A 24,781-nucleotide genomic window follows, 5' to 3' on the forward strand; every position below is an offset into this window, starting at 1 on the left:
GTTCTGCTCCTCTCCCTGGGGCAGTCCCATCACACTGCAGGTGCTGCTCCAGACACAGCTTCTCTGGGACAAGATGGGTTTAAGAAATCCTTGTTTTCCCACCTTTGGCTGTGTGGTTTTGGGCTGGCACTGAAGTTTGACATCTCTGTGCCCAAGCAGCAGCTCTGCCTGGAAGCAAACAGGTTATTATGGAGATGGGAATGGACTGCGTTACCCAAAGAACTGACATTTTGTGCTGGAGGATAAAAGCAGCAATGAAAGCTCAACAAAAGGTTTGCCTGAGCCTGGAGTGCTGGTGGGTGTGACTACCTGGGGATGAGCAGTTTGCAGTTTGGCCTCAGAAATCACTGCCCGAGCACAAATGTGAGGGCTGATGTTTTGCTGCTGAGGATGGAAGAGTTTGGGAATTCCTTAAAATGCCTTACTGAAGGTGTTTCTAGACTCTTCCATCCTCAGCAGCAAAATGGTTTGGGTGAAAAGGACATGTGAAGATCATCTTGTTCCAATGGTCACTCACAGCCCCATCCAGCCTGCCCTTCAAGACTCCCAGTAATGGGAAACCTGTGATTTTCCTGGGCAAGGAGCTGCTCCTGCCACGCTCCCTGAGCAGCCTGGCACGTAGGAGGGTGTCCTGCCAGAGCGATGTCCTGGCAGCTCAGAGAGGAGAGCAAGATAAGTTCTCTCTTGCCTGAATTGCAGCCTGCCTCCTGAAAATAAAGCTGCAGGTAATTGCTTAATTCATCACCCAAATGGGCCCTTGGCTGAGCAGTGTAAATATGCAAGGTTGCTTTTGCCCTTGGCCTTGCTCCCTGGAGCTCCTGTGTCCCAAACTGTCCCACAGGCACCGAGCCAGGCACATCTTTGGGAACATTTTGGGGGCTTCAGCAAAGTCCCCCAAGTGCAGAGCTTGCAGTTGGGTGTGTGGAGAATCAATACCCCAGTAGCTGCATGGAGCAGGGACCTTGTCTGTCTTTGGAACAGTGACAGGCCCTGCATTGATCTTTGAGTTACTGGAACAGTGTCAGACCTGTAATGCCAGGTCCTGCTGTGGGTTATGCTGTATGGCCTTGGTAGCTGCTAACACAGACTCCTCTTGGACACTCCATCAGGCTTTAGCTCACTGTGTGTTCCCTCCCAGCAGATGGATGGCTGGGCAAAGCTCTCAGAGTGGTTCTTTCCCCAGGCTGCTGTCAGGGTGAGGAGAGCTCGTCCATCCTCCTCTCACAGAGCAGCAGCAGAGCCCAGAGCCCCTCTGGTCCTGCAGCCCCAGCAGGGGACTCCAGGCTCGTGGCTGGGCTGGAGCAGCTCCCCTGGCAGGGGCCTGGTGTCTGAGGAGCTGTCTGGGTTTGAACAGCCAGGTGTCCGCTAAGGAAGGCAGGAGCCTCCCTTGAAATGGAAAATGTAAACCCCTCCCTCTGAATTGTTATAAATTTGAGATTAACGGGCTCTGAGGGCAAAGTTATGGGAGTAGGAATAACAGTTATTTACTGGGAAAATTAAAAATACAAATGCAATAGTGCAAACAAAATAAAATTTAAGACAAAAGACAACAAAAAAACCCCAAACCACTACCAGAGTCAGACCATGCCCTGCCCCCTGTGTGTCAGGGGTGGCACAGCCCCATCCCATGGGGGCTCAGCCCTCCTGCAGTGCCAGCTGTGCTGCTGCTGCAGCAGGGATCCTGCACAAGGGGGGAGTTTTCCTCTGCAGCTCCAGGGCTGCTGCAGATGGGCCTGGGCTCCCTCTGGCAATGCAGGGCAGCAGAAAGCTGCTCCTCTGGCAATGCACTGGGCAAAGGCTGCTGTGCTGCTCCAGGCTCAGATTGGATCCAGGTAGGAATGCTTGGCTCCTCCCCTGGGCGCAGCATCTCCCCATGGGATGCTGGAATTGGATCAGCCCTGCAGGGACACTCAGTGGCCATGGACAGCAGAGATCTCCTGGAGGGAGGATTGGCTGTGGCAGAGAGAAAGAAAAAACTGCCCCATGGACAGCAGAGAACTGCCCCAGCTCTGACAGATGGGGATAGAACACACAAACATCTCGCAGCCTAAGACAGGAGGGGGAGATGGCCCAGCAGGCCTGGAGGGAGGAGCCTGTGAGCATTTTGTCTGCAGAGTGATGGAGGTGGGGATGAAGGTCCTGGAATAAACCTAAGCCCAGCTGCTGATGGCAGTGCCTCACCCAGGGTGTTTCAGCCATGCAGAGCTGGTTGTGGAGCCTTGGATGAAGCTGCTGTCCTGCTCTGCTCTGCTGGGCATCTGTCCTCTCCCTGCTTGGGTCTCCTCACTGGTACCTGGCTGTGCTGGTGAGGCCCTGGCACAGGGTGCCCAGAGCAGCTGGGGCTGCCCCTGGATCCCTGGCAGTGCCCAAGGCCAGGCTGGACAGGGTTTGGAGCACCCTAGGATGGTGGAAGGTGTCTCTGCCATGGCAGGAGTGGGGATGGGATGACATTCAAAGTCCCTTCCAACCTAAACCAGGATGCTGGGTGCTCTCCACAGAGTCCCCTCCCCTCTTTGAGGGTCTCTTGTGCTTTCTCACTGCTGCCTGGAAATGCTGGTGCTTTGTGGAGATCTGTGCCACTGGAACAGACCAGGGAGCAGCTGCTGGGAAGGCTGCTCTGGTCTGTTCTGAGCAGCTCATGCAAATCCCTTGCTGTGTGTTGGTGGGGAAATGTTTGTGCCTGAATCCCAGGAATGCTGAATCCTTGAAGGCAGCCCTTAGGCAGGGCTTACTAAAGCCAGTTCTCTGGAGTTCTCTGACATCTCAAGTGATGTAACTTGGGTCAGCTCTCTCACTCAATCATCTTAGTGATGGTTTTGATCCTGATTTTCCTTTTTGTTACACACTGTGATCTACTCCTTTTTGCCTCTTTTTCCTCCCTTTTCTCCAGTATTTCCAGAACGTGACAGTCCCCTGTGTTAGTCAGAAGTATAAATCTGTATTTGTGTCATAACATGCAGGTGAGATTGCTGCAACAAACTCTTTTCTTTACCTTGTCTGCAAATCCCCTTCATCCCTTCCTGCTCCTGGATCCCAGGCTGTTATCCAGAATTCCCCACAGCTGCAGGAGCTGTGGCTGTGAACAAACAGGATGGCAGTGGGGTGTAACTGGTCATTTTGGGACAAACCTGTGACAGCTGTCAGGGACTGGCTCCTTGAGGGGAGTTTCCCCTTTGAGAGGGGCAGTGCAGCAGCAGAACAGCTCCTGGGGAAGGGGGGCTGCACCCACAGGGAAGGGAATTCCTCTCGCTCGTAAATTGCCAGGAATGCTTCACATGTGTCCAGGTTTTCCCAGGATAGGAATCACCTTCAGGCTTGTCTTTGGTGTCTGAACAAGGTTTCTGTGCCTGAGATTCCCGTGGCAGCAGTGCCTGCTCTCCCTGCTGAGCTGCAAAGAGCTTTCTTTAGCCCATGCATTTCTGCTCTGCACCAGCTCTGCTGCCAAGTTCTGCCTTTCTCAACAAGTTATTTTATCAATGTGAGCACAGTGGTAAATGCCACTATTTTTGGACTTTCAGGGAGGACAGAGCGATGTCCAAGCTCTTTCACCAGTCCCAGGTGTTGGAACCAAATAAATCTTTCCTCAGAACTAAACAGGCTTGGCCTGGGGAAGGATTTCTGTTGGTTTGTGCCAGGGGCAAATCTTGATTGGGGAATTATCATTTGGAAGCAGAACCTGGCAGTGTAATAGGCTAAACAGGCTTTGACATTGTCCTGATGGCTGTGCTGTCCTTGCTCTGGGTGCTGATCCTCCCTCTGGCTCTGAAAGTAATTCCCCTCTGTTCCCATTTCTATATTGATAAGAAAACTTCATTTTTGAATCCCTCTGTGTGTGTGCACCTGTAAATGCAGATTTGTGTTTAAACATTTCAAACGAGCCTGCAGACCTGAGCAGTGACTGCTCCCTTCTCCATCCTTTCCCAGGAGGGCAGGTGGGCAGGAACCTGGACATTGTCTGTTCCCATAGTGATGTAAGCACAAACATTCTTCTACAGCTCATCATCTAATCTAAGCCGAAACCAGAGAATCCCAGAGTGGCTGTGTTGGAAGGGACCTTGAAGCTCATCTCATGCCCACTGCCATGGCCAGGGACACCTTCCACCAGACCAGGGTGCTCCAAGCCCCATCCAGCCTGGCATTAAAAAGGTTATATTGTTGAATATATTTGAAAATGAGCTGTGCCCATCCTGGTTTTGGTCCTTGCCTGTCTGAGCTGCAAGAAAATGTGTTCAATTCCCTTACCCCTACCTGTCACAATTGTTTAAGTGAAATCTTAATGCTCTGTTGGACAAATTCATTTCAGCCAGAATTATTCACATAATTTTTCATAGGCAGGAGCTTTTTCAGAGATGCAATATGTTGGAGTACAGGTGAAATATGCTCTATTTTCAGTTTGTATCTGCTAAAATCCCTGCTTGCCAAGCCTGGGCCCATTCATGTGCTGCTTTTTCTGAGTTCCCATTTGTCATTCAGTGTGAAGGCAGAGGGTGGGAGTTTTTGTGACCCCCCATTTCTGAAAGTCACCATGCTCATGGTAATCTCTGCAGTAAACCTACTGCATTTGCATGGTGAAGGACACCAGGCAGCTCTGTGCATTCCTGCACTGGGGGACATGTCCTGATATGCTAAAATCCAGCTCCTGGAAAAGGACTGTCCAGTGGAAGGGTAAGCACTGACCCTTTAGCTGCAGCATCTGATCTGGGGGATTAATTTTTGATAGGTGGTCAGCCCCAGGAAAAATAAATGTAGCATGTACAGTGAATAGAATTGTATAGGGTTCAGGGGAATACTGGTTTTTCACTGGGCTCTAGTATTTAAGCTCATTTTTAACGTTTATATATCTATTTTTTTCCCAGGAGAGAGCAAACTCTCATTTTCTGATCCCTTTACAGCTACTTTTAGTTTCCCCTGCAGGAGAATGAGGATGCTTTGGGGAGGCAGTGACAGCAGAGGAAGCTGACTTGTATTCCCTGCACAGTTGTGTTTGTATTCCCTGCACAGTTCCCACAGCCCTGGGGCAGCTTAGGGTTCCACAGGTGTAACCTACAGCCAGAGGAATGGGAGTTATCTACCCTAAAAACAACAGGTCTGAGCAGATCTGGCTAAAATTGTGTCAAAACTGCTGCAAGGGGAGAAAATCCCATGCCCCAGGTTCCACCAGGGCTGCAAAGGAAAATTGGTGCCTGTTCTTGTGCCAATGCCCCTGATTGTTAGTGAGCCCTCCCTTTAGCAGTCTGTGTTTAGCAGGGCAGCACTAAAGGCTTCAGCAGTCCCCATCATTTCCAGCATTCCCTGGGACACTCTGCCCCTTGCAGCAGCTCTGGTTCCTCACACACTGCCCTGAGAGCCTCTCTGGGTGCCCCCTCTCTCTGAGTCCCCTGCAGGTCACACATGGCCAGTGCCTTTGGGCCATTTACCTCCTCGGTCTGGCTTTTCCTCAGGCCAGAGATTCCCTGTTGGCCTTCAGCTCTGTGGCTGATGTAGGCCAGGAACAAACATCCTTGTGAGAGCTCCACTGTGCTTCACTGAGTGAGAGCTGTGCTCTGCAGAGATATCTGCTTTAATTTTGCTTTATGGTTCCTGTGTTTTTCAGTACCATTTCAGTGTTACTTATTCCTTCTGGAGAAGGGGGGGCTTCAAATTCCTCTTCCCTGCTGGAATGTGGCTTCCACCCTGAGCTGTGTGTGTGTTCTGTACCTCGTGCTGCACGAGATACAGATATGGAAAGATGCAGCTAAAAATGCTGCTTTTCCAGAAATCTTTCCTGTATTAGAATCCCAGAATGGTTTGGGTTGGAAGGGACTTTGAATGTCCTCTCATCCCACTCCTGCCATGGCAGGGACACCTCCCACTGTCCCAGGTGCTCCCAGCCCTGTCCAGCCTGGCCTTGGGCACTGCCAGGGATCCAGGGGCAGCCCCAGCTGCTCTGGGCACCCTGTGCCAGGGCCTGCCCACCCTCACAGGGAACAATTCCTAATTCCCAATATCCCATCCATCCTGCCCCTGGCAGTGGGAGCCATTCCCTGGGTCCTGTCCCTCCATCTCTTGTCCCCAGTCCCTCTCCAGCTCTCCTGGGACCCCTTCAGACTCTGCAGGGTTGGTGTTGTTTTCCCTCAGCACCCATTCTCAGAAATGTCTTTTCATTTCAGGGCTCTTCCTTCCTCCCCAGCCCCCCCATCACAAGTTTCCTCAGCTGAGGGTTGTATGGGAGGGTTAAATGTTTTCCTTCATCCAGGCTGACACGGAGCAAAAAGCTTTTCTCCCCCTTCAGCTCCTGGGGAGCTTTGGAAATGAAGGCTGCAAATCACATTAGATTGTATTTCACTAAAGGTTTTCTCTGTCCTAGAAAACTCCTGCCTCCTCCTGAAATACACTCAGCTTAAGAAGAGACTAATATATTTACTCTAACTGTGCTCAGTCTAGGAATAATTTTGCTGTAGAGATTAAATTTTTATATCATCTTGAAGAAAACCAACTCCTGCCAGTCCCCAGGGATCCCCTGTCTGGCTGTTCCAGCAGGAGGGGCTCAGATCTTGGCAGCTCCACGTGGTGTCTTGCTTTTTCTTTACCCTTCTATTCTTGCAGTGCAATAGCAATATATTCCATTTGTTCCAAAGTCAGAATTTTTAGGAGATTCTGAAAAAAAAATCCTGTTTTAGCTTTGGGTGAGTGTGGCTTTGGGATGAGTGAAGCTTGTGGCTGCTCAGAGCTCTGATCTGCACCAAGACCTCATCTCCATGCAGGCCATTCCCACCTCCTGAGCTTGCAGAATTCCCTAGGGGCTGAATCCACTCCAAAGATGAAGATTTTTGTGGGGATCAGTGCTGTTTAGCACTACAGGTGGGCTGGAGCAGGCATCAGGAGAGACTTTCTGGCAGAGGTTCAGCACTTCTGCTCTGTGCCTGCCCAGAAGGATAAAGGATTTGCTCTGTGACTTGGGAACAGTCCTGACTCTTTGCTTTCAACCTTTTCTTTGGGAAAATGAGCAGATGGCACCATGCTCCTTCCCTTTTTTGCTCATGCTGTCTCTATGTGTCACTTCTGGCCTTTCCAGGCCAATTCCAAGCAGGTTCCATGGAATCCCAGAATATCCTGAGCAGCCACATGGGCTGGGCTCAGGGTAATTCCTGAAGTCACAGCAAAGGCACCCCAAGTTCACAGAAAGGTGCCCAAAATGTGGTGAATGAAATCCAATGAATGGATTGACTGGATGAGGATGTGCTGTCACCTTTTGTGTTTAGTTCTGCCCCTCCTGAGGCGCCTTCTCAGCCAGCTGGAAACAAATTCCTTCCTCTTCTGTTTGGACATGAATTGTCTTCCTTAAACATTCTTGATTCTTCTTGGAGTGCCACACAGCAGAATGACATTCCTGAACCCTGCCAACAGCCTGGGCTGGAGAGGAAATGCTGAAGCAGCTCAGGACAGACAGGGGATCCTGCCTGGCTCACCCCACCTGGCAATCTGCATCCCCATGGCTCTCCTTGCAGGTGCTCTCCTGCAAGGCAGGGTGGAGGGCTCATTGTGTGCCCTGCCCAACACAAACACATCCATTTGATTGATTTCTTTGGTTACATGATGTTGGTTTATCAACATTTACCAACTTAAAGCAGTAGAAAGACGGAATGTGCAGAAATGAGCTGAGACAAATGAGTGCTGGGATCTGTCCCCCAGGCTGGCATGGCCTCAGGGCTTGGTGGTGTTCTGAGCACTGGGGGAGGTTCCTCACCTCGAATTGCAGCTCCTTCACTGAGGTGCTGTGCTTGGGAGCACAGTTCCCTTCCCTGAGCCAGAGGTAAGGATCTCTGGAGACTGGCTGGGATCTTGTGGGATGGATTGGCCTTGGGGGGATCATCCTTCCCTGCTGGTTACAGAGCGCAGCTCTGGGACAAGCACTGCCCTGGTGTCTGAGTTAATGATCTGTTATCAGCTGCTGGTAATAACCTGAGCTTGTGATTTTAAAGCCTGCTTCTAACAGAGCCAGGTGCTGGGATGTCCATGGCTCCCACATCCCACTGAGTGTCTGTCACAGACATCTTTCATGAAAAATCCTTTCCTTAGGATTTTTCCTCCTGAGAAGCTGAGAGGCCTCAGGAACAAAATGTAAACAATGGTTATCTGCTGCTGTGGAATGCAACAGGTGCATCTGTGATTGGTCTCATGTTGGTTGTTTCTAATTAATGGCCAATCACAGTCAGCTAGCTCAGACTCTCTGTCCCAGACACAAGCCTTTGTTATCATTCCATTCCTTTTCTATTCTTAGCCAGCCTTCTGATGAAATCCTTTCTTCTATTCTTTTAGTATAGTTTTAATATAATATATATCATAAAATAATAAATCAGCCTTCTGAAACATGGAGTCAGATCCTCGTCTCTTCCCTCATCCTCAGACCCCTGTGAACACCATCACAAGTGTCCTCCATCCTTGGAGCCTCTGCCCCCTCAGAAAGTCCCCACGTTCCTCCTCACAGGTGTGGTTTCAAAGCACAGAAAGACAAAGCACTGGGGCAGGGAGAAATGTGTTCAGAGGAATCAAGAAAAGCAAAATTCAGCTTTGAAAGCAAACTAGGAGATGCTGAGGGTTCCTGGAGTGGAACCACTTGGGGTTGGGAAGTTCATGGAATGATCTGCTGAGCTTCTGCAGGCCACAAAGTGCCGCCCATCCCAGCCTTCCTGAGTGATCCCTTGGCTCCTGCTCAGCCTGGAGCTGGGAGAGGCAGCCTGGATGTGTGAGCCCAGCCTGGGGCTCCTGGCAGCTGATTTGGTGTTACTGTCCTCAGATAAAATCCAGCCAAGCCCAGTGTGGTCAGAGGGGCTCTGATACAGCAGGGAAGGATATTTAGAGCTTCCTTCTCAGAAGGAATACTAATACTAAATAATACTACACAACAATGATGATGATAATAATAATAATAGTAACAATAATCATAATTCTTCAAACTGTTCTTCCAACTATGATTTACATTCCCAGTTCATTTCTTCCTGTCTCTCAATGCTACTTTTTGAGGAAAAAGATCCTTAAATCTGTGGGCAGGCAGGAATGTTTTGTCCAGGACAATGGAAGGCAGTGCCAGGTTTGGGAGCTGGACAAACCTGAAGGTTATTGTCCCTTCAAAAGCTTCAGAGGTGGCAAAAATCTGTTTTCAGTCAGGGCTCTGACGCTGAAACAATGGGAATATACCCTGGTGTCTTTCAGTATAAAAAACCAAACAGACACAAGAGCAAACCAGAATCCATCATTATTATTTTTGTGTTTCTGACAAAAAGAGAGTGAATCTCTGCTAATGAAAAATATTAAAAAAATCCAGGTGTTCTGTCTAATAAATAATAACATGAATATGGACTTGGCTTCCCACAGCCACCACCAAATCATCCATGGAGCTCTTTATGTGCAGCTCATTTTGAACTTTGCCTATTTCCTTCAGCTATGCAGATATAAATAAATAATTCCCCTTGATAAGGGTCTGGGAACACTGTACTTTAAAAGATAAGAAAGGTTTGAGGGGAAATTGTTTTTAAATCCCTACCATTTGTATGCTGTTCACAGTTCACACTGAGCAAAAATTCATTCGGCTGGCACTTAACCAAGCCTGTTTTATTCCTGCTCTGTGTTCAACCTATCCTTCTCCTGGGGACATCTAACCTTCCATGTAATTACCTCTCTGAGAGTGGGAAGGAGGCCTGAATAACCTCCCCACAACTCAATAAATGCACAGATCCTGGGACAGGTTATCAGCTGCACGCCAGGGGCAGGGCTGGCAGGAGCAGTGTGCCTGAGCTGTGAGGAACTGCAACACTTGAGCCATTCTTATTCCAGCACTGGGCCAAAGAAGGAGGAAATGGAATGTCTGCAGAAAAACAACCCAAAACAGCCAGGAACCCAAAACAGCCAGGATTTTTAGAGTATTTTTTTTTCTTTGGGAGTTGGAAATAACAGCGATGGGTTTTACCAAGGATGGGTTTTACCAGGGATGGGTTTTACCAAAAATGGGTTTTACCAGGGATAGGTTTTACCAATGATGAGATTTACCAGGGATGGGTTTTACCAGGATAGGTTTTATCAAAAATGGGTTTTACCAGGGATGGCTTTTACCAAAAATGGATTTTACCAGGGATGGTGTTTACCAGGGATGGGGTTTACCAGGGATCGGTTTACCAATGATGAGTTTTACCAAAAATGGGTTTTACCAGGGATGGGGTTTTACCAGGGATGGGGTTTTACCAAAAATGGGTTTTACCAGGGATGGGTTTTACCAAAAATGGGTTTACCAATGATGAGTTTTATCAATGATGGGTTTTACCAGGGATGGGTTTTACCAGAGATGGATTTTACCAATGATGAGTTTCACCAGGGATGAGTTTTACCAATGATGAGATTTAGCAGGGTTGGGTTTTACCAAAAATGGGTTTTACCAGGGCACCCAATGATGGTTTTACCAATGATGAGTTTTATCAATGATGTGTTTTACCAATGATGGGTTTTACTAATGATGGATTTTACGAATGATGGGTTTTACTAATGATGATTTTTACCAATTATGGGTTTTATCAATATTACCAATAATGGATTTCACCAGGGATGGATTTCACCAGGGATGGATTTCACCAGGGATGGGTTTTACCAGGGATGGGTTTTACCAATGATGGGTTTTACCAGAGATGGGTTTTACCAATTATGGGTTTCACTAGGGATGGGTTTTACCAGAGATGGGTTTTACCAATGATGGGTTTTACCAGAGATGGGTTTATCAATGATGGTTTCACCAGGGATGGGTTTTACCAGTGATGTTTTTGTTTTCCCCCCAGGTCTCTCCAAGTCCCTTGGTCTCATTGAGGGCTATGGTGGCCGTGGCAAGGGTGGCCTCCCAGCCACCCTGTCCCCCGAGGAGGAGGAGAAAGCCAAGGGACCCCACGAGAAGTATGGCTACAACTCCTACCTCAGTGAGAAGATTTCCCTGGACCGTTCCATCCCGGATTATCGCCCCACCAAGTGAGTGCCAGGGGCTCCAGCAGGGAATGTTTGTGTTCAGGTGTCACCCCAGAGCCAGGAGTGCTGGGGCATTCCCAGTCAGGTTTGGTGCTGCTGGCTCTTCCCTCGTTGTTCCCAGGGCCCTGCTCAGTGATGAGAAAGGGGGTGGCTGGGCTGGAATGAGCTCATGGAGTCACAGAACCACTGATGCTGGAAAAGCCTCAAAGGTTGTTGAGTCCAGCCATTCCCCAGCACTGCCAAGGCCACCACTCACCTGTGTCCTCAAGTGCCACATCAACAGAGCTGTTAAACCTCTACAGGGCTGGGGAAGCACTGCCCTGGCAGCTGTACCAGGGCCTGAGCACTCTTTTTGTCAGGAAATAATTCCTAACATCCAACCTAAACCTCCCCTGGCACAACTTGAGGCTGTTTCTGCTTGTCCTGTCCGTTGGTACCTGGAACAAGAAACTGATCCCCACCTGGCCCCAGCCTTGCTTCAGGTAGTTGGAGAGAGTGAGAGAGTTCACCAAGATGATTTATCAGAGATAAAAGGGAATTTCTTCCCAGTCTATCTCTGTTTTCCTAAAGCAGTCCATGATTTTGGGTGGAAGTGATACCATCAGAAACTCAGCTCTGCTTTCGCTGAGCTTTTGGTGTTTAATACCCTGTAAAAGTGTGCAGAAATCCTCCCTCCCTCCTTGTCAGCTCCTTCATGTCCCTGCAGGACCTCCAGGGCCCTTGGGCTGCCCTCAGGCTCCTCCCAGCACAGGGATCCTCCAGGGACACTCTGCGATCTCCCATTTTAGATCTGGACATTTAAAGGGAGTTTCTACTGTGGCAATATCTTTCCTCTCCTTTTTTGATTGAGCTTTTAAGGTGCTGGTGATGTTTACCTGCCAAGCAGCACAGGAGAACAGCCTTTAGAAGAGGTGACACATCATTTTGTTAAGAGGATGAGGAAAGACACGCTGCAAGTTTATCTTTGTGAAGGTTAATTTTAGATATGGCTGCCAGAGTGTTCCTCAAAATAGGAAAGTGTCAGTTTGTCCTGGCCTGGAGTGAAATCCCTGATAGAAAAATGAGCTGAGAGAGGTTTGGATTGTGAAAGATCCGTGTCCAATGCCTGTGTCACTGGGGCAGTGACAAAGCTGTTGCCTGGCATCTGCAGAGCGTTGAAAACCATGCAGCCAGGGATGCAGCTCTGTGGGTCAGGAGGTGGCAGATTGTCCAGGGGAGCAGGGGCAGCTCTTGTTCCCCCTGTCCCCAGGGCTCCAGACTGTCCAGAGGGGCAGGGGCAGCTCTTGTTCCTTCACCTCTCTGTCCCTAGAGCTCCAGATTGTCCAGGGGAGCAGGAGCAGCTCTTGTTCCTTCACCTCTCTGGGTGCTGCCTGAATTCTGAGCAGCCCCTTGAGCATCCAGGGCTGTTCAACCACTGACAACAGAAATCCCTGGATGAGTTTCCAAAGGAATGGAGCACATTCTGCATTGTGCTGCTGCAGCTCCTCAGCCAGGCTGAATTGCAGGTACAAATTGCACCTTTGCCTCTGTGATATGCAAATCCCAGCACAATGCTGGATCCTTGGAGCAAGACCTTTCCCCAGCACTTACCTGAGGCTGAGCTGCTGATTTCCATTTCTCATCCCCAGCTCTGACTTCCAGCAGAACCAGCGTTACTTGGCGAGAATTAATTTGAGAAGTAATGTTTCTCTTCAGATTTGGGGGGAAGAAAAGGATTAATTCTGACATTTTCAGCCTTGCATTGTATTTTTCCTCAGTTCCACTATCCATCATTCCATGGGAGAGTGGGGGAGAGGACAGGGCACAGCATTAAAAATGCTTCAGTTTGGAGCTGGGCTGAGACTTGGGAGGGAATTTGTGCAGCTGCACAACTCAGTGCCTTTTATCTGTGTAACAACTTCAGGAGTGCATTTTGTTTATTGGTTTTCTTTTTGTTTTGGGGATCAATTGGCTTGATATTGTAAGAGAACAGTTGGTCTGTGTGTAATAGGCTGGAGTTTGCTGGAGAATTTGGAAAGTTTCACCTCCTCCTACCTCTGGCTTCAAGGTTCCCTTGCTATTTAGTGCATAAAGTTTTATGGCTGATTTTATGAAGGGTTGAACACAAACCATTTAAGTCAAGTATCCTGGTCTCTGATTAAAATAGATTCAAGTTAAGGGAAATTAGCCTAAATGGCTTTGAAATTGCAGCATTAGTGGGGAAAAACTGTTGAAAACCCTCCAGCTGATAAGCATTACAAAGCATGTAGTAGTTTTAAATATAATAGTGAAGCTGTGTGGTTCAGCTAAAGGCTGCAGAGTGTCTGGAATGCCAATGGACTGGCACTGGTCCTGGCACAGGCTGGCACTCCCCAGCCTTTCCTCTCAGCTTTCCCTGTTTTTAAGGAAAGATTCATGTGGTCAAGTGTCACTGCCCTGAGTGCTGAGCAAAGCTGCACCAGAGCTCTGAGGCCTTTCCCTGCTCCTTTCTTGTGCCTGTGGCCAAAGGGAAGTGGAGCAAGGAGAGTTATGGGGAAATTTGGCACATTTTGTGTCTATTTTTGTGTCTCCAGGCTCCCTGCACCTCGTGGTCAGCACCACTGAGGGTTCAGGGACTCAGATATCCCTGCTCCATGGGATTTCAGGAGCTGTTGGTGAGGAGGAGCCAGTGCAGCTCACAGCTCAGGGCCTCTCAGTCCTGCCCAGAGGCAGAGAAAGGAGGGGGTTTTCCTGGGAGAATGGTCCCAGAGGTGTGAGGATGATGTTCAGGAGAAGGTGAGGTCTTTGCCAGCACCAGGAGCTGTGGCAGAATACCTTGTTTGCCCTGATCTGGGGAATTGTGGTGTCACTTTCTGGTAGTTTGGATTATCATCTTTGCTTTAGTTGAATTATTTCCTTCCCCTTTCTGCTTTCTCTTTCCCCTTCCCTTATCCCTTCTCTTTCCTCTTCCTCTTTCTCCTCTCCACTTTCCCCCTTCTCTTTTCCTTTTTCCCCTTTCCCCTTTCCTGTTCCACTTCCCTTATCCCTTCCCTTTTCTCCTTCTTCCCCTTCCCTTCCCCTCCCCGTCCCCCCTTCCTTCTTTCCCCTTTCCTTTTTTTTTCTTCCCCTTCCCTCATCCTCTTTCCCCTTCCCTATTCCCTTTTTCCCTCTCCTCTTTCCTCTTCCCTGTTCCCTTTTCCCCTCTCCTCCTTCCCCCTTCCCTGTTCCCTTTTCTCCTCTCTTCCCTTCCCCATTCCCGTTTTCTGCTTTCCCCTTTCCCCATTGCTGCTCACCTGGGCTGGGAGGCGGAAACTCATCCCTGCTGTTCCCCACTGAGGGATTTGGGATTGTCCTGGGCTCATTCCCAGAGCAGAGGTGCCAGAGGTCTGGGATGAGCTGTGTGGAGCTGGTTCCAAGCAGGAGCTGTTCCTGCCCCACCTGGACCTCACCCTGAGCAGGAAAGGCTGTGCTGGCTGTGCACGAGATTTCCCAGTGAACCAAGTAACAGATTCCAGCTGGGATGGCTGGGAAAGCTCTTCCTTGGGCTAAAATAGGCAGGACTGCTGTTTTGGGGTGAGTTATTCCAGAACCTGCTGCCAGGCAGTGCCATAGTGAGAAGGGCGCTGGGAACACATGCCTAATCACGCTTGATTGGGTTTTTTGGCTTTAAGATGAGATTCCTGCATGTTCTGGAAAACAATCTCAGCTTCCAGATTGGAAGTACCCAAGGTGCTGCCTGCAGCCTGCAGGATTTCTGCTCAAATCTTCACAAAAATGAGCTGGAGAGATTTTCTCAATTTTCTGCAAAATCCTCTGAAGGACAAGGCTGCTGTGTGAGTTTTATTGTTTATCCATTCCCAGCACTTGCTGCCTGCCTGGGGAGGATGGGGGTTTGGGAGATGTGTTGTTTTCTATATTGAAAGTGAAGCATATTTACATGGGATGCCAGGGCCTGCAAACATTCCCTGCTTGGATACAACATTTTATGCACCTCTGTTGTATCCTGTGATACAGGATTTAATGGGAACCTCTCCTATGTGTAGCAGAAAATAAAATTGCTTTGTTAGATCAGCCTGCCTGTCCATCTTATCCAGTATCTAATCTCTGATAGTGGAATTACCAGATGCTTCAGGTTGAAGAAATCATATTAAGGGAAACTATGAAATAATCTGCCCATCTGGTACATTCTGCCTCCCCCATTCTCTCCTTTCAATCCTATCCAACATAAATGTGGAGTTCTCATTATCTCTTTAAGAGTCTGTTCTTTTCTGGAATCCTGCTAAGCTCTGATTCAGTGGTATTTTATGGCATTATAGGATTAAGGGGTAGATTTAAGAGAAATAATACCCACAATTGTTCGGACTATTGGATCACTGGGTGCTGATGACACATTCCTGCTGCTGCAAATCTCCTGACAGCTGTTCTCGGGAGGGGAGCCCCGAGGTATTAAAGTGAAGAGCAAAGATGGTGTAAGAGATAAGCAACTCCCAGAGTTTGATTTTTCACAGGTTTTGAGGGGTTCCCAGCCTGGAGACACAACCCCTTCTCCTGCCTGCCTTGGGGTCCTGCACATGGTCAGGAGGTGCATGGAAAGGGACTTTGAACAAGGGGATGTAGTGATAGGATGAGGGGGAATGGCTTAAAAATGCCAGAGGGCAGGGATGGATGGGATATTAGGAAGGAATTCCTGTCTGTGAGGGTGGGGAGGTACAGGAACAGGATACCCAGGGAGGTTGTGGCTGCCCCTGGATCCCTGGCAGTGCCCAAGGCCAGGCTGGACAGGGCTTGGAGCAGCCTGGGACAGTGGGAGGTGTCCCTGCCATGGCAGGGGTGGCTCTGGATGGGCTTTAAGGTCCCTTCCAACCCAAACCTGATGGAAAATGTTTGGAGGTGCTGGGAGCCTGATTTGCTGCCGTGTTCTCACAGCACCTGGTCTGTGCTTGCCCTGGGACCCTGTGGGGAGTGCCCTGGGCAGAGCCCCCATCACCTGCTGCTGAAGAGGGAGCGGTTCCACATCCCTGCCTGCTGTAAGTGTCCCTGTGGTGTTAGGGCTGAGTCAGAGCCATCCCCTGCAGCTCTCAGTGCCTGAATCACCCGTTTATTTCCAGAGCTGCTGCCGTGGGATTTCAGCACCAGCTGGCTTTGGCTGCTTTATTGCCAGGGCCCTCATGCAGCAGCAAGCTGAGTCTTTCTTTGGGATGCAGTGCAGAAGATGGAGAGCTTTGGCTTCTGGGTAGACTTTGGGTCGTTGTTTGACAGCTTAACTTAAAGAAACTAAATCAAGTTGTGATCAATTTTTATTTCAAATGGTTTTGTGTGGCCTCTGTGGGCTCTCAGTGTGTCCCTGCTGGTGCTGGAGCTCTTTGTGGGCTGCAGGGACGCCCTGTTCCCCTTGGGGTCTCTCCCCATCCCTGGAGAGCCTCGCTCAGACTTAGGGGATGTTGCAGGGCCCAAGAATTCCATTTTGGCTTTTTAATCACAGCAGAATGCATATTTGCAAAGTGATGGATGTGGGTGTGACTGAGACAGGTCAGGACTGCCCAGGAGGATGCACCTGGAGGCTCTACTTGAGTCTCCTGCCCATGACACCACTCCTGCCTTCCCATCTCTTGTGCTGGATCCCAAATCTCCTGCAGAGCCCACAGTGGCCGTGGTTTGTGCCAGGGGGCTCAGCCTGTGCCCTCTGATGGGAAGGTTCCATGTGCCATCATACTCATTTTCCTGTGAAAATACAGAAATCTGTTCCACTGTGGGAGAGACTGAACTCCCTGGCTTTGCAGGTGCCCTTGTCTCAGATTTCTCTGGGACCAAGGCACTGAAATGAGGGATTTTCTCAACACCTGCCACAGCTGGGGCAGGAGATGCCCCTGTCACTGCTCCATACACCTCACCTCATTTCCTCCCTTTTAATAAAACCAAATGCTTTCTGCCTTTCCCCCTGCCCACAGGACTGTGGTGGCTGTGGCAGAAGTGTGTGAGATGTGCAGATGTTACAGTGGGAGAGCTCAGTGATGGCTTCTGCAGGATCTGGGACATTCCTGAGCACACATTTGTGGTGACGTGCCCATCACTCGTGTCCTGCCCCAGGCTGCTCAGCCAGGCTTGATGAAGTGAGTCTTCAGAGAAGGACAACATTTAAGAAGACAAAACAAACTACTTGAGTTATGAGAGTGATATTTGCTGGGAAATAGAGTTTCATGCCTGTTTATTTGTTGTGATTGCTGCTTATTGCAAACAAAGGAGGTCAGAAGAGCTCCTTCTCTCTTGCGTGCACAATGTGCTACTACAGCCTGCAGAGAGGGCTTTGGTGGGTTTCAGTCCCACATCCAAACAACAGCCAGGAAAAGAGGCAGGATGTAGGGCTTTTTCTTCATCAAATAACTGAAGGGAAAACTAGAGAGGAATCAAGACAGTGGAAGAACCAAAAAAAAAAATTACTTTTTCAGATGTGATATTCCCTTTGAATTGCATGTGGGAGTGTATTAAAAGATCCTTACAGCTCTAGGAGAAAGCCAGGACTGGTTGTGCACCTTCTCTCCTAATAGATGGTTGTGGGTTTGATCCAGCATTGCATGAAAAACACTCCTGCCCTTGGCTTTTTATAGCTTCAGCCATAAAAAAGGAAAAGTAATATTTTCCAGTACTTGGAAAGGTGCCACCTGAAAATTTTCTGGGAGAGCAAGTAGAGAAATCAAGCAGTGAGTATCAGTGTCACAGCTCTGGCATGCAGGAGCTGTGCCTCAGATCAGGGCTCACCAAAGCCAGAGCAGATTTGCAGCTCAGGGATGGATTGTTGGATTTTCTGTCCATGTGTTGTTCTGTCCTGCCCAATCTGTCCCATCTCTGTGTGGCTCCAGGCAGTTTTAATCTGACAGGCTGCAAAAAGTCATGGAAACCTCCTGAGCTGGAAGGGACCCAGCTCAGGAGAATGAGAATCACTGGGGCTGGAAAATCCCTCCAAGGCCACCCAGTCCAAGCTGTGCCTGATCCCCACCTTGTCCCCAGCCCAGAGCCCTGAGTGCCACCTCCAGCCCTTCCCTGGGCACCTTCAGGGATGGGCACTCCAAACCTCCCTGGGCGGCTGTGCCAGTGCCTGAGCCCCCTTTCCATGGGGCAATTCCTGCTGATGTGCCCCCTGAGGCTGCCCTGGCCCAGCCTGAGGCCGTTCCCTCTGCTCCTGTCCCTGTTCCCTGGAGCACAGCCCGACCCCCCCGGCTGTCCCCTCCTGGCAGGAGCTGTGCAGAGCCACAAGGGCCCCCTGAGCCTCCTTTGCTCCAGGCTGAGCCCCTTCCCAGCTCCCTCAGCCTCTCCTGGGGCTCCAGACCCTTCCCAGCTCCATTCCCTGCCCTGGACACCTCCAGCCCCTCAGGGTCTGTCGAAGTGAGGAGCAAAATCACCCAGTGCAGCCCTGGCCCTGCCCAGACACCCCAACAATCCCAGCCTAGGCATCCCTGGGAGCAGTGTCCAAACACTCTTGGAGCTCTGGCAGCCTCAGGGCTGGGACCTTTCCATGGGGAGCCTGGTCAGGAGTTGTGTCACCTCTGCACCCACCCAGATCCTGTGTCCCTGCAGGAGGGGCTGGGGAGGATGTTGGGAGTTGTTTTGTGCAGGGGCTGCTGTCAGTCCTCAGCTCCTCAGTCTGTTCTGAAGTGAGAAAAGATGTCCTGGAGTGTCCTGAGCTGGAAGGAACCCCCAGGATCATCCAGTCCAACCCTGGCCCTGCCCAGACACCCCAACAATCTCAGCCTGGGCATCCCTGGAGCTCCTGGAGCTCTGGCAGCCTCAGGGCCGTGCCCATTCCCTGGGCAGCCTGGGCAGTGCCAGCACCCTGTGGGGGAAGAACCTTTCCTGAAATCCAGCCTGAGCTGCCCTGGCCCAGCCCCAGCTGTTCCTGTTCCTGTCCCTGTCCCGCAGAGCAGAGATCAGAGCTGCCCTCAGAAGGAGCTGCAGCCCAGGGAGGTCCTGCTGGTGTCACTCGAGGCTGTGCCCAGGCTGTCCCTCCCTGCTCTGAGAATCATTCCAAACCCAGCTCCATACACAGTCAGGTTTTTATTTCTCCTGCATCCTCAGGGCCCTGAGCTCTGAGGAGCTGCTGCTGCTGCTCTGTGTGTGCAGGGGCTGCTGGTGCCCTGTGCCCCTCCTGCCCTCCAGGGATGGGAATGCAGCTTCTGCTGCCTTTGGGATGATTTGCAGAGAGGAAAAAGCCTCTTTGCTGCTCCATTGCTTCCCCAGCACTAATACAAACGAGCAAGCTGTGGAATAAATACCAGTATTGATCTTTATTCCTCAGTGTGTTTGGACATGCTGCTCCTGACTTCCAGCAATGCTTTTTCTTGAAAACTGGGCAAGTAAAGGCTCTAAAAGCACACTTTTCCAGCTGTGCTTTACATTTGTTGGTTATTATTTCAGCCCATTCCTGTGACCTGCAGGAGCAGCCTGGTTCCTTGGCCACACAGGCAGCTGGGGCTGGCTCCCCCCAGAACTGGAGCTGCCAGACTCCCTGTGGAAAACTTTAGGGATTTGTGCTGCATGGATTTAGATGGGGACATAGGACAACTTTTCCTTTCCCTTTTGAAGCAGAGGTGACTGGAGCACACTTTGGCAGCTTGTGTGGGGTCAGAAGTGTGTCAAAAGCCTTTGGTGCTTGAAGTGCCAATATCTTCTTTAAACCCAGGTGGGAAGAAAGTGCTTTGGGGAAAGCAGCTGGAGTTGTTTAGTGGCTGTTAGAGAGTCTCTTACTTCCACTGTGCTGCTCAGTGTCACCTGCAAACACTGTGACCATGGATTTATAGCACTGCACCTCGGGGTTCTTAATGCCATACATTCCACTAATTGTCAATTTTCCCTTCCTGACTGCAAAGTTATTACCTGTTCCTGTAAGGTGGGAACATGGTGCTTCAGGGAAGGCTTCTGTGGCAGGAGTGTGCCATAAACCAGTTCCTAATGTATACAGAAGTATTAAATGATCACTTTGGCAGAGGATGGGATTAGTGTAATTTAACAACTTGCTTTTGTGCTCCTCTGAACTCTGCTGAAAAATACCTGTGTTATCATAAACACTTCTGCCTAAACTGTGCTTATGAGAATAAATGAAGCAATTTAAGCTTTGGATACACTTCCCTCCAGTTGGCTTCCAAGGAAATCAGGGCTTGTGGGTTTGTTTGTGCCACCAGCCTGCTCCCCTGGACTGGCCAGAGCTTTCCTGTTCCAAACCAGCACATGCCCAGCCAGATCAGGCAGAGGGGGAGTCAAGCTCTGCTGCTTTCACAGCCTTGGTCTTGCAGCCATTTGTGCAGTTTTCCAGCAGGAAAATCCAAGAGCAAGGAGGTCTCAATGACTTTTGTGTGTGTGTGGGAAGGAGCTGGGCATGGGCTGGGTAAGTGGATGTGACACTCAGAATTGCTCTGGCTTTTATCTCCCTTAGATCTGTCTGAGCCTAATAACTTTATTACAAGAGCCTCTCACCAGAGTAAATCCCATTCTCTACATTCTGTTTTTACAACCCTGCAGATGATTTCTTCTTAGGACTTGCCAAGTAATGTGCCTTTAGAAATGTCTGTATGTCCCTAAATTGTAATGGCTATTTTTGAGGCTCTAATTCTAAAATAGAGCTGAACATTTCTGAAGAAGAATTACTGGGAATAAAGTAGGTGCTTTAAAATCGAGTTTCCTGGGGAAATGTGAGGAAGTTTCAGGGCTTTGTGGTCAGAAATAGTTTGAGAACCTGGATCTGTAAACAGTGAACTGTACCAGACAGGATTAGGTGTATTAAGATGCTTGGGTCACAAAAAATGCACATCACAGGATAGACACAATAGATTTAATGTTGGCAGTCCTTTTTGCAAGCAGACATGTGCACTGAATCAGCAAAATCCAAAGGAGAATAAGCAATTAATGAATGGAGCATGATGAGGAAGTGGCAGGATGAATAGCAGGCTGAGCATTTGCTTTCTTTAAAGCCTGCTCATAATCTTTACAAAGGCCAAATGGAGATCAGTTCATTTCCTGGTGAAGCTTTATTTCAGAGGACAGCACAAATGCAGCTTGTTTGGAACCAGTGGGTTCCATTTGTGGAGCTCTTGTCACCAGAAGGACAAACCCAGCAGGTTTTCCCTTTGCCATTGAGGCTTTCAGGCAGGAAGCAGCACAGATGTTAGGGACGAGCTGGGCAGCAGTGCCTGTGGATTAAGGCATGCAGGGAGCTTGAACCTGCCTGTGCTGGCACAGCAGAACTTGCAGTGGATTTACAACATTCTGTCCTTCAGCCACGGAGCTTTGCAGCCCAGCCACGGGGAAATCATTCAATCCCTTCAGGGCCCCATGGATGCATCAGGATTTACCTCCCAGGCCTTCAGCTGCCGAGTCCTGGGGGTTTTCTGGGGGTCAGAGGGAACCTGAGAAGCTGCAGGCAGCAGAGCCAAGCCTTGGGTGTGTCTGGATGTGTCTGGCTGTGCAGGTGGGGGGAGCTTTGGTGTCAGGGCTGGGGAAAAGCAGGTGAAAGCCAATGGCCTTGGTAAGGTGAGGATGAGAGACAAGAAGAGTCCAGAATTCCCCACTTTTCACGTGTGCATGCAAACCTCTGGGGGGTGCAGGTGATGAGGATGTCCTGGGACATCCCAAGGTGTGGAGTTAACCTCATCAGAAATCACATTTAAGCCTTTAAAGTTCATTGTGGATCTCTGCACATATTTAGATATGAGTTTGCTGTGTTTTATCAAGTGTGTTATGGAATTATTTAGGTTGGAGAAGCTGTCCAGGACCATCGAGCCCAGCATGGCCAAGGCCACCACCATGTCCCCAAGTGCCACATCCATGGCCAGTGCTCCTCAGACACAGCCAGGTGCACTCACTGCCACTCCTGGCTCCTCTGAGGGCTGGGCTGCTGCCAGGCTGACAGAGGAGCTGTGTCACCGTGGCAGGCTTTAGATGCTCCTGTCAGCATCTCTGGGGTGGCAGCAAACAAATCTCCAGCCCCAAATCCTGGTCTCTGGGCTGGAGTGGCTCTGGAAGGTTCTGTGGCAGGGAGCTGTGGCTGCTGTCCTTTGGGTCTCTGCAGGAGGAGGCAGGCACAACAAAAAGGATGTGAAACCCCATTTGTGGGGCACCTCCAGCCTGTCCCTAAAAACTGATTGTGTTTTGGTTTGGGGTTTTATGAGGGGACAGGGAGAAGTTGGAGTATTTTTATTTGTGGTGGTTTTTTCTTAACCTTGTGATAATTCAGCTTTTGTTTGGCTGCCTGTGTTGGGTTGGGTCCCTCCCTACCTGCTGTGAGGTGTTTCATGTGCTGCAGTTCTGCACTGGGTTAAACTGGGTGCCTTTGTGTGCTGGGGCTCTGAGCTGGTCACCTGTGTCCCCCGGTTGTGTCTGTTGTGTATTTGGTTTGGCAGAGGTGGATGGTGTCACCTGGGACAGCAGAAAAGCCACACAGGAGCAAATCTCTCCACAGAATAGCAGGGCTGGTGTGGAGCTTCCTCTGTGGAATAAAGGGAAACTTGTGGCACTTTGGAAACTTCTGGCACTTTGTGTGTGGTCTTTGGTTTGTTGATTCTCCATCCTCAATGTCCCCTACACAAAGGGGCACCATGGGCAGTTCATTGCATTCAGTTAACTGGAACCTGGCACTGGAATCTGAGGGGGAAAGCAGATCTAAATCAGCCCCATCTGCTGGTTTTGACCCTTTTGATGGTGCTTGGGACTCATTTTTATTCTCTTCCACCCACAGCAGTACAAGTGTCTCACCAGTGTGTCAGTGTGCCCTGGTGAGCAGCCTGGGCTGGGCTGGGCCCTGGTGGTGCCAGCTCTGAGATTTGGGGATGGCAGAGCTCTCCCTGGTGCCAGCTCTGAGATTTGGGGATGGCAGAGCTCTCCCTGGTGCCAGCTCTGAGATTTGGGGGTGGCAGAGCTCTCCCTGGTGCCAGCTCTGAGATTTGGGGATGGCAGAGCTCTCCCTGGTGCCAGTTCTGGGATTTTGGATGGCAGAGCTCTCCCTGGTGCCAGTTCTGGGATTTGGGGATGGCAGAGCTCTCCCTGGTGCCAGCTCTGAGATTTGGGGGTGGCAGAGCTCTCCCTGGTGCCAGCTGCAGGATTTTGGGATGGCAGAGCTCTCCCTGTGTGACATTCCCCATGCAGGAATTTGGCAGACAGGGCTCAGTGACACCCCTCTGCTGAGGCTGATCCGGTTCTGGCAGAGGTTAAACAAACTCATCCAGTGATGTCTGTACGTAATGGGAAAGGTTTAAAAACCTCTTCATCTTCCAGTCCATAAAGCCGTCAGCAGCGTGGCTCTGTGATCACAAAGAAGAAGAGCTGTCTCTAAAAGTCCATTGTGCCTTTTAAGTTCATCATTTTTATGCCAGCTCTTCCAGCAGTGGCATCATTCCACCTTGTTCCAGGCAGCACAAGTGGTGGCCACTTTTCTTCTTCATTGCCCCAAGTCTGTCCTGGGGATGTCAAACTCCGGGGTTCCCGTGAGATCTATTCAAGTAAAACACTCCTACCTCAGGCTCTGCACCAAGGATTTCCTTTTCAGTTTGAGAGGGAGCTTTCCAGCAGTGCCAGTTCCATCCCAACCTGCCTGAGCACAGCTGGGATGTTTGCTGCTGGGACTTATCACCAGCCAGGGGTCTGTGTACAAATCACCAATGGGACAGGACTGCTGGGAACTGCCTTGAGCTGTTTGATTTTTCAGCATCACTCTCATTCCATGGTTATGACAATGGGAAGATGCCCACAGCTCACATCCCAGCAGCAAAGAACTCAATGTTACAACTCACTTTATAAGTTTTTTGACCAATCACACAAAGCAAAAGCACATTGACAGTAGTTCTATCCAACCACTGTGAGCACACATACCTTTGGTTAAACAATGCTTGCTTATTTCAAATACAACACCTGCTTGTGAGCCTTAAAACACAATGCACAGAGCTCCTTTATTAAGCTTAGAACCTCCCAGTATCTCACTAGATAAACTTTCCTGCAGCTTAGGGAGTTATTCTAGACGAGCATTAATACACAGACCATTGTTCTATTTGTCCTTGCTTTTCTGCTTTTTAAAGAAATTTTCTGCTGACCAATCTCATGGCTGCTGCTTAGCTCCAATCACAGTTCTGCTGTCTCTGAGGCCTGCCTTCTGCAGCTTTCCCAAAACCCTCTGATTTGGTGGATTCCCACAGGATTGTCACCCTGGAGGCCCTGGCTGGGACATGAAGGGCTCCCTTCCCTCACTGATGTTTGTCTGAACCTTCAGCCTGGGGCTGCCTCTGATCAGGGGAGGAAGAAGGCATTTTCACCTTCCCAAAAACCAGCTTCAGTGTGTTATACCTGACAGAAATATACCAGGGATGGAGGGCTGGAATAAACTGTCCTTTGGCAGTGTCAGTGTCACTTCACTGAGCTTGAAGGGAGCTCTGGTTCTGCCTTAGATGAGATGTCTGTGAGTTACCTTGTCCAGGACTGTGCCTGCATGAGCAGCTACAGACCAGCAGCTGCCTCCAACAGAGGCTCTCAGAACACGCACTGGTAATGTACAGCTCACTGGTAATTTACATTTCCCTGTTAATTTACAATTTGACATTAGTGCCTTTCATCTGGGAGCACCCAGCCCTTGCCAGGGGCCAGGACCTGGTGTTGTCCCTGTGGGCACAGTCAGGTTCCTGTCTGTCTGTCTGTCCCTGTGAGCACAGTCAGGACTCCTGTCTGTCTGTCCCTGTCAGGGCTCCTGTCTGTCTGTCTGTCCCTGAGAGCACAGTCAGGACTCCTGTCTGTCTGTCCCTGTCAGGGCTCCTGTCTGTCCCTGTGAGCACAGTCAGGACTCCTGTCTGTCTGTCCCTGTCAGGGCTCC

The 24,781-nt window shown here is 49.9% G+C and overlaps 1 protein-coding gene across 1 annotated transcript in view; it reads left to right on the top strand.

Annotated features, from left to right (window-relative positions):
- GALNT17 (polypeptide N-acetylgalactosaminyltransferase 17) overlaps nt 1-24,781 on the top strand; it is a 93,500-nt gene that overhangs the window by 46,907 nt on the left and 21,812 nt on the right. Inside the window, exon 2 of the mRNA XM_030962637.1 lies at nt 10,803-10,986. Coding sequence (XP_030818497.1) covers nt 10,803-10,986 — 184 coding nt within the window. The remainder of the gene's footprint in view (nt 1-10,802; nt 10,987-24,781) is intronic.

The sequence above is a fragment of the Camarhynchus parvulus genome, chromosome 19 (genome assembly GCF_901933205.1).
Source record: "Camarhynchus parvulus chromosome 19, STF_HiC, whole genome shotgun sequence".
In the NCBI taxonomy this organism is placed as follows: domain Eukaryota; kingdom Metazoa; phylum Chordata; class Aves; order Passeriformes; family Thraupidae; genus Camarhynchus; species Camarhynchus parvulus.